Source organism: Denticeps clupeoides, chromosome 14 (genome assembly GCF_900700375.1).
Source record: "Denticeps clupeoides chromosome 14, fDenClu1.1, whole genome shotgun sequence".
NCBI classification, from domain to species: Eukaryota; Metazoa; Chordata; class Actinopteri; order Clupeiformes; family Denticipitidae; genus Denticeps; species Denticeps clupeoides.
In genome coordinates this window covers 3,197,197-3,206,659 of record NC_041720.1, presented here as the reverse complement: position 1 = coordinate 3,206,659, position 9,463 = coordinate 3,197,197, and the positions used below count along the sequence as shown (strand labels likewise).

Sequence of the window (9,463 nt, the reverse complement as noted above, 5' to 3'; positions counted from 1 at the left end):
TTCAGACTGCCCTCCAAGGTGCTCAGGAACTTCTACTCCTGCACCATAGAGAGCATCCTGACGGGAAACATCTCAACCTGGTTCGGGGTCAGCCGAACGCATCATTCGTACCAAGCTCCCTGACCTTCAATCCATTAGGGCAAACGGTGCTGGACCAGGGCCAGGAAGATAGTGAAGGACCTCAGCCACCCCAACAATAGACTCTTCTCTCTGCTGCGACCAGGGAAGGGCTTCCGCTCCCTGAAGTCCAACACAGAGAGAATGAGGAGGAGCTTCTTCCCGCAGGATATACAAGCTCTCAACCACAACACTACATAGAACTCCAATCCACTCCAGCACTTTCACTCTCATTCACTCTGGACTCTTTGCACAAAATCACTTTGCGCTTTTTACTTTACTGCTCTTTTTTTTTTATACATTGTCTTTTGCTCATTTGCACACCTTCTCCCTACCTGTTACACATATTTTATGTTAAATGGTTATGTTTGTAATATTTGCATTTTGGTTCATTGTATACTTGCAACATTTGCAATGCTGTGGTCTGTAGCGGTCGCAGAAAGCATTTCACTGCATATCATACCGTGTATGACTGTGTATGTGACAAATAAAATTAGAATTTGAACTTGTAACCTTCTTATTGTCTTATTTAGGTATAAAAACTACAACAGAGTGAATAAAAAGATTGTATTCATAGTTGGGGTCCTAGTGAACTAGAATTGATCACTTCATCGAGGGTAACATGGAAGCACGCTGTAAGTCGCTCTGGATAAGGCCATCTGCCAAATGCCTTAAATGTAAATGTGCTGCTGTGTTCTGTATTAGTTTTAGAGGCCGGATGGAGCCGATTTTGGGATCCAGTGGATAGAGCGTATCAGTGGGTGGTGTGGGAGAATTTGGGAAGGTGCTGCTGTAGAGGCTGGATGGCAGTTAGAGACCTGCTAGAAGGGAGTTACAGTAATCCAGTCGTGAGGTTACTAAGGACTGAACCAGTATCTGGGTGGCCTGTGTTGACAGATAAGGGCGGATTCGTCTGCTATTGCAGAGAAGGAATCTACATGAGCGGGAAAGGTTGCTGATGTGAGTCGAGAAGGAGAGTTGGTTGTCTATTGTTACTCCAAGGTTGTGGTCTGTTGTAGAAGGAGAGAGCTGTGAGTTGCCAGGTAGATAGCAAAATCCTGATGTGCTGAAGAATCTTCTGGAAGGAATATTAGATGATCGGCTGCCATCCGAGATGAAAGAGAAGCATGTACATCTGAGGGAGGAAAAGAGAAGACAAGCTGACCCTGGCAACAACATGAGCTGGCTTGCATACGGCTTCAAACTCCCAACCTTGGAGGTGGGAGGCGACGCCACGTGTCCTTTGTATTTAACCATCACCCTTGGTGAGCAGTGACAGGCGCCCGGGGAGCAGTGTGTGGGGACGGTGCTTTGCTCGGTGGCACCTTGGCGGCTCGGGATTTGAACCGGCAACCTTCTGATTATTTCACATTTCCCACTTCCTTAACCACTAGGCCACCCTATCTAATGCCGTGCAATTACAAGTTGTGACACGTGGCGAATTCTCTTCCGTCCTGCTTCATGAACCCCCCCTTGTTTTGCGGGCGCCGTTGCAGGTGTCTGAATTCGCGCTGCGCCTGCACCACGGCCATTACGGTACCCGAACCCGGAAGCCGCCGCGTCGTTCCCCGCAATAATAAAAGCGCGACGGGCGGCCGCCTGCGTCCCTCCGCGGTGCTTCGTCCGCTGCCTGCCTGCCTGCCCTCCTGCGTGCGTCCCGTCGCCCGTCCGGAATGGCGGCTCGGCGTTTTTAAACCGGAACGGGCGTGTCCGTCGCCGCGCGCTGCCTTTTTGTCGCCTCGGCCACCCCACGTGTCGCCCCGGCGGCTCCCGCTCGACCGCGACGCAGCCCGCTGGTCACCGGTGACATTGGCGCCGACGCGGAAACGCGGCAGCGTGCTTCTGTGTTTTTTTAAATTATAATAAAGCCTAAAAAAAAAACGAAAAGAAAAGAATTATGAGCGAATATTTCTCCCTCTCCGATTGCGACGTGATCGGTTTCGATTTGGACCACACTCTGTGTCGATACCACTTGAAGGAGACTTCTAGGGTGAGAGCAAAAAAAAAATTATATATATAATAGATACATATATAATAGACCGCAAATCTGTCGCTGCGTGGGACGCCCTGGCCTCGTTCGCGCGGTGTCACGACCCTGTCCCTCGACGGTGGCATTATTTTTCACGCGTCACGACGTCTTCTTCTTGTCGCCCGTCCTCCAGCTGATCTACGAGAGCGTCGCCAGGTATCTGGTGGAGCACAAGGGGTATGACAAGGACCTCCTGACCCTGAGTCCTGCGACCTGGGACTTCTGGTGCGTCCCCAAGCCTGCGAATTGCGGTCGTTGCACATGGATCATCCTGCTGACGTCCCTCTCTCTCTCTCTCTCTCTCTCTCTCTCCCTCTCTCTCTTTTTACATGCAGCTTTAAAGGGTTGGTGGTAGACCTGGAGGACGGGAACCTGGTGAAGCTGGCAGAAGATGGGACGGTGCTGAGGTATTTGCCCGTAACAAATTCGGACGTGAAGCGAGAAGACGTTTTTTTTTCCTGGCTTCTGTCTCACCTCCTTACTTTCTGTTACCCCACAATCCAAGAACCCCCCCACCGCTGGGAGCGGAGTGCGGCGAGTTCCCACAAAGGTGTTCCGTAGTGGTCATAGATGTAGGGAATAGCTGGGACCGGTGCTTCGGCTGTGGTGTAGTCAGATTAGAAAGTTTGAGAGAAGTTCCTTCACCTGGTTCGCTCTGTAGATTTATGATCACTTTTTTTTCTTATAAATATGCTTGTAGGGCGACCCATGGAACTCATAACCTGAGCACAGAAGAGATCATGAAGCATTACGGTCCGAAGCGGGAATGGAAGCATTTCAACAGCCTCAATACCTCATACACCAGATCGGGTATGGACGTGCGGGAGTGGAGTCTCCTTTTTTTTTTTTTTTTTTTTTTTTTTTTTTTTTTACTATAATAATAATAATAATAATAATAAAACCATTTTTTGTTCTTGCAGCAAAATATTATTTTTATGACAATTACTTTGATCTCCCTGGAGTCCTGCTTTGTGCAAGAGTTGTGGATATGTTGCACAAGGTAAACCGGAATTTTTATAATTCCTATAAACGGCTCCTCTGAACTGCTTGGACTCATCGTTGTCTGATTTCCCTTCGACAGCGCGGGCACGAGGTGACCTCTGACTTCTGGAAGGACATGCTTGCTGCAATCGACCACAATTACAACACCTCAGCGTTCAGGGGTAGGTGGGGGGGGATAAAGCGAAACGGCGGAGTTTTAACTTAGCACGTGTCTACGTTTGAATAAGGCCGCTCGCAATATTTCTTCAAAATATGTCATTGGTGTTACCATAAAAAACCCGCTGTGGGCCTGCAGTGGTTTTAGCCCAAAAAAAAACAAACAAAAAAAAAAACAACGCTGCAAAGTAATGGAACAAAAACTTTATTCATTTTGGTCAGTACAATGTGTGAATTAAAAAAAAAAAAAGTTCTTTAAGGAGAGATATAAAACAGTTTGCTTAAACTGACTCTACAGTTACACTAATACCGGCAATTTACCATTAAACTCTGATGGTTTACTGAAGTATTACAAAACATATCTTACCGATAAAAGAATTGCATTTGTACATGACAGTGTATTCCTCAAACAAATGAAAAAAAAAACAAACCACTTGCCACAAACTTGCCCAGTTGTGAAGCACCATGTTGATATATGCAATAGCACCATTTTGGTCATATATATCTATATATATATGCTTCCTTTGATCACTTGTCCTATCCTCCTTGCATTTAATTACCTTCGCAATTATGAGCACAGCTTTTGGAATTCAATATATTAAAGCACCTTCTAAAAATTCAACAAAACATCTTGCTCTGTGTGTCTCCGAGGTTATACTGGGTGGGTTTTTTTTTTTTTTTTTTTACGAGTTACGCTCTTGGATTTTTTTATTTATTTTTTATTTTTTTGTGAGCGTGAGGTTGTTCTCACTGTCTGTCATCACGTGGAGGCAATCAAGAACCCAGAGAAAGCACAGTGGACATTGTCGGCGGCAAAGACTCCGTTGGATTCCTCGTCTGGAACCTGGATATAGACCCTGTCATGAGCTTGCAACTCGAGCACAGCACTGCCTGACATTTGATCCAAGAAGCCCTTATTGTATTCATCGTAGCTGAAAACAACTGGATTGTCGTTTTTGTAGAGTGCCACCAGTGCGTTGGCCCCATTGACATGCATGTGGTAGGAGAAGTAATAGATTCCAGGGATTTGGCAGGTGAAAATTCCAGTCTGGGAGTTATAGTGGTTCTCTCCGTTGTACACAATTTGGTCAAATTGAATGGGGTTTCCTGCAGATGGGTAAGCCTTGGTCAGAAGGGCTGTGAAGGCAGACACTGGGACCTTCACTATTTCATGAGGAGCAGACACTGCATATTCGTGGGACTTGTAGGGCATTCTTTTCTCATGATGATAGACCATCTCACCAGGAGGGCCAGGTGGACCTGGTGGTCCGGATGGCCCTGGGCGACCATCGCTACCTCTGGCACCTGGAGATCCAGGTGGACCCTGTGGGCCATGCATCCCCTTAGCTACGACTCCTGCAGGTCCAGGAGGCCCAGGTGGCCCAGGGTGACCTTTAAGACCTGGAACGCCTGATGAGCCAGCTGGACCGACTGGTCCTCTAGGGCCTGGGAAACCATTCTCTCCCCTTTCCCCTCTTGCTCCAGGTGGTCCTGTATGCCCCTTAACACCTGGTGGTCCCACAGTGCCTGGGATACCTGGGGCACCAGTGAAACCTTGTTCACCCTTTTGACCTTGATGTCCCATATGGCCCGTTGGCCCAGTTGGACCAACTGAGCCTGGAATGCCTGGTTTTCCTGTAAGACCCTGGGCTCCCTGATCACCCTTTAATCCCTTTGGCCCCTGTGGTCCCATAATGCCCATCTCACCTTTAGGGCCCTGTGCACCATGCTCACCCTGGAATCCCCTAGCACCCTGAGGACCAGCTGGGCCCATAGGGCCAATAGCACCTGGGGCACCTGTGAATCCTGTTGGGCCTGGCTCACCTTTCTGACCTGTGGTACCTGGTGTACCTGGTACACCCCTGTCTCCTGGCATTCCAGATGCTCCTGGCTTGCCAACACCAGGCAGACCTGGTGCTCCAGGTTGTCCGGCAGGTCCTTGGTGACCCTTTGGTCCAGTTGGACCAGGCATACCGGGGCTACCATTTTGTCCTGATTTACCGGGTGCACCAACTCCAGGTGGCCCGGGGTGGCCTTTTGCCCCAGGCAAACCACCTGGCCCAGGGGTACCTTCCCTACCTGGCATACCAGGCTTTCCAGGCTCTCCCGGATATCCAGTTGCACCAGGGCTACCAACACCAGATTTTCCAGATGGTCCAGGAGGTCCCACTGGTCCCATAGGACCCGGAGAACCTGGAGACCCTGGAATACCAACACCTCTCTCGCCCTTTGGGCCTGGTATACCAGGAGATCCTGGAATTCCTGAAGGTCCATGTTCACCTCTTGGTCCCATAGGACCTGGAACACCATGTGGTCCAGGCTTTCCTACAGCAGCAAGACCGGCTGGTCCAGGGCTTCCAGGGGGACCTGGCATCCCTCTGGGTCCTTGGGCTCCTTGTGGGCCAGTATGTCCCTTTGCCCCTGGCATGCCATTGGCACCTGGTTTTCCAGGTGCTCCTGGGGAGCCAGATTTGCCGGGTGCAGAATAGCCAGCTGGTCCGGGTGGTCCAGGAGGTCCTTGGGGTCCGGTATGTCCCATTCCACTCTTGCCAGGTGGGCCAGGGGCTCCAGGGGCCCCAGGAGGACCTTGTTCACCAGGAGCACCTGGAATTCCTGGTGCACCAGCTGTAAAAGAGGGGTTACGTTAAAGACGTAACAAATTAACATTCATCATTTAACAAAATTTAAGGGGTAAACAATTAGTTTAAAACTAGTTTTGTTTCGTAAGAAAGTGACATTTTACATAATAAATGTACTGGCTTTTGAGACACATACACACGCTTTAATTCCCAATAATAATTCCACAATTATTTAGTTGCTTTTCTGATGACCATAATCTAATAATGGTTTTAATAAATTTCCTTATAAATTAAACTGCCTGTGCTCATGGGTAAAATGTTGCCGAATTTGCAGTGTTAGAAGCACCTCAACTATATAGTACGATATTAGAGGCTGAAGTGTTTTTATAGCTTCCTCTCTGTTCAGAAATGGCAGTTTTTTTTTTTACTAGTGAGCTTTGTTTTGTTTTTAGTCCCTCATGTTTGAGTGGAAGTGGAATTGTCAGGAAGTGGAAGTGGAATTGCCAGTTTTGGAATTGCACCCTCTGAGAAGGAAATTGTGAGGTTGCGAAAAGCCGCTTCAGAAATGTGCGGCCAGACCAAAAAGTTTCAGTTGCCCGTGGACACCTTAAACAGGAGGTGTTGGCGCAAGCAGTGGTCAGCAGGTACAGACGGTGGCATCTGTGTTTACGTGTCGGAGAAAACTGCACAGATTTCTGTTCCTGTCCGAGCTAATTTTGGTGCGAGTGGTTTTAATTTTCTCCTTTCTTCTTGCGAGACTGGTGTTCTGGACCATCGGGGCTATTATTTGACTCAACACATTAAGTTGTTTTGGGTGTGCCTGGTGTCATGTGGTAACATCTGTTTTTGTGGTGACCTCTGGAAGAACCGTTTTATATGCCAGTCCATGTAATCCTGGTGTGCCAAATACGCGTGTTGCATTTTTGGTGAGACTCTTCTGAAATCCATATGCGTTGTATGTGAGAGTGTACACGTGCTAAAACGTACCTTCCAATTTATAAAATTAGTATCTAGTGGTGCTGTATGGTGTGACTGGAAGCTTTGATATAATTAAAGAATGGTGCAGTGTATTGTGCCAAGCTGAGGCGACAAGCCGAAGTTCAATTGGAAAAAAATCAGTTCTGCAATCCAAAACGGGAGTCATTTAGTAACTCTGCGTTCTGCGTGTGTTTCCTGTGTAGCACGTGTTCATACTGTCCCGCAGTAGCTAGGTGAGTTTAAATAAATCCCACCACTCTCAGGGCCAAGTTGGTATAAAATGCAACGCGTTCGGTGGGAATTGAATTATTAACCCTGGACCATGCTGCCAGTACACTATAGTTTATTGCACGGTGTTTTGTTTGCGTGGTAGTATCCTAGTGGGTAACACACACTCCTATGAATCAGAAGACCCAGGTTCAAATCCCCATTGTGTCCCTGAGTGTATCCAGGAGGGGGACTGTCCCTGTAACTACTGATTGTAAGTCGCTCTGAATAAAGCCATCTGGTAAATGCTGTAAATGTAAATGTGTAAACCTGCAGTGAAAAGGCTGTGGAAGAGATTCACATTAATGGTTATAGGTCCAGACCTCCACAGTGCGCCACATGACTTGTCTGGTTTAAACGGGTGCATGTAATGTAAACCTGTCTGGATCAAGCGTGTCCAGGAGAGTAAAGCGGTCAGACTTACGGTGACTCTTAACCGGATAGTGTTGCTTCTTCACATGGTACCTCTCTGGAGTCGCCTCGACCAAGGCCAGGAGGAGGAACAGAACGCTTGTCACACGGAGGTCCATCCTCTGAAGCTAAACCTGCAAAGGTGTTCTTGCAATCAGCACCTTCGACTTGTGTTGCATGCACATACAAACGCGCTTTGCTGACTAAATAGTAACAGATAAGAAAAACATTCCCACTTCTGTAAGGATGTCACTGGCTCAATAAGTAGAAAAAAGTAGTGGTCAGGCTATTCCATCTGCCTAAACTGCCTCACACACGCACAGTATTCCTTAATGCACCATCACATATAGACAGGCCACAAAGTAAAACGCTCACGTACCAGAAGGTTTAAGCTCCAAAAGCGGTGGGGTGGGGGCTGCTGTCCCGGCTGCCTCTATAAATCCTCAGGTGTGGACTGTCCGTGGAGCTGCTACTGCTTCATCACAGCTGCAATGCTGCCGAATTTATACCAAATTCGGCTCCAGCATGTGCCAGCAGCTACCTACGGTCCCGCTCAGGCTCCTCCCCCCCCAATGCAACGTCATCTTTAATGAGGGGTATGGTGTCCCCTGTGCAGGCAAGATGGATATTGGGGAGGACAGTGGTCGCCACATGATTGCAATTCTTGAGTAGCCACAGAGTAAAAACATCAAAATCAAATGTAAATACAATTTTTAAAAAATATTTTAAAATTCTTATGTTCAATCAAAGGTGTTTTGCAAAGTGCACAGGATACAGAAGTAAAAAAGTTTGTGCTAAGGAGTACAGTAGCATATTAATATTTACGTTATCTTGTTTATCAGAAACCCCTTTCCCCCCCTTATATTTACCTAAAATGGTGGTAGTAGCCTAGTGGGTAACACACTCGCCTGTGAACCAGAAGACCCGGGTTCAAATCCCACTTAATACCATTGTGTCCCTGAGCAAGACACTTAACCTTAAGTTGCTCCAGGGAGACTGTCCCTGTAACTACTGATTGTAAGTCGCTCTGGATAAGGGTGTCTGATAAATGCGGTAAATGTAAATGTAAAATGGGGAGAAATCTGAATGTCTTTTGTCCGTGAACATTGTTGCCTACAAATATACTTACAACTCTAATGGATGCTAATGTTCACCGCAGAATTTATTCAAATTTCCCTGATTTGTGAGCTTAGTAAATTCTTACTAAGAAAAATAGTGCAGGTTTACAGTATGCACTTGACTGCAATGTGTCTGTGCGGTACTGGAAATGAACAGCAGAGGGCAGAGTGGATGTGTCTTGTTTGGAGGGGGGCGTTCACATGGGAACCGATTTCTGCAGTGGCGACTGTGGTTTTCACCGTATCTATTTAAACACCCGTTCCCCTAAATGAAAGGCCGGAGATAACGCAGATAGCTTTAACACCGTTCGGGCAAATTATTTTACGGGCAACCCGCAGCCTTTCTGCTCTTTAAAGCATGGTGATGTTGGAAGTGGGCACACACCCTAAATAATGACAAGGTTATGAACTCTCGGGCTGTCAAGTGGGGCAATGAAATTATTTATAAATCGTTGCGATTTTTTGCATATTCACCAAGTCACGGTACAAATGCTTATTTTTTTTTGCCTGTGAGACGCTTTCCGACTGCTACTACATCAGTAAAGTTCTAAACTACTTTGATGAAGGCACCGTGATTTTAGAAAAGCTCATATTTAAGGGATTTTGTACGCTGAGTGTTGCAACCGTTTAAGTTTCTGTAAATGAAGCATTTAGACACCAAGCGATGACCTCCCACCCAAGGGCGTATTTTACTTTAAATACAGTAATTCTGTCAGATTGGTGTGAGTTTTGCTCCTCTGTCGTCAGCAAGAACAGGGACAACTGTGCAGTCGTATCTGTTCTCGCGCCTGTGCCGTGTTTTCAGT

At 47.2% G+C, this 9,463-nt stretch overlaps 2 protein-coding genes across 3 annotated transcripts in view; one reads left to right on the top strand and one right to left on the bottom strand.

The window, feature by feature from the left end:
* Window positions 1-1,664: 1,664 nt before the first annotated feature.
* nt5dc1 (5'-nucleotidase domain containing 1) overlaps window positions 1,665-9,463 on the top strand; it is a 31,490-nt gene continuing 23,691 nt past the window's right edge. Inside the window, exons 1-6 of the mRNA XM_029002336.1 lie at window positions 1,665-2,107; window positions 2,280-2,371; window positions 2,482-2,553; window positions 2,847-2,956; window positions 3,067-3,146; window positions 3,228-3,309. Of these exons, the coding sequence (XP_028858169.1) occupies window positions 2,015-2,107; window positions 2,280-2,371; window positions 2,482-2,553; window positions 2,847-2,956; window positions 3,067-3,146; window positions 3,228-3,309 (529 nt within the window). The 5' untranslated portion in view covers window positions 1,665-2,014. The remainder of the gene's footprint in view (window positions 2,108-2,279; window positions 2,372-2,481; window positions 2,554-2,846; window positions 2,957-3,066; window positions 3,147-3,227; window positions 3,310-9,463) is intronic.
* On the bottom strand, window positions 3,952-8,062 carry col10a1b (collagen, type X, alpha 1b). Of its 2 annotated transcripts, XM_029002335.1 has the most exons (4): window positions 7,919-8,062; window positions 7,553-7,673; window positions 5,927-5,929; window positions 3,952-5,761 (listed from the first exon to the last, which is right to left on the bottom strand). In XM_029002335.1, the coding sequence occupies exons 2-4, from the start codon at window positions 7,656-7,658 to the stop codon at window positions 4,065-4,067; spliced, it is 1,806 nt and encodes a 601-aa protein (XP_028858168.1). In that variant the 5' UTR covers window positions 7,659-7,673; window positions 7,919-8,062; the 3' UTR covers window positions 3,952-4,064. The 2 variants fall into 2 exon arrangements, with proteins under 2 accessions (XP_028858168.1, XP_028858167.1); XM_029002334.1 differs by having other exon boundaries at window positions 3,952-5,929.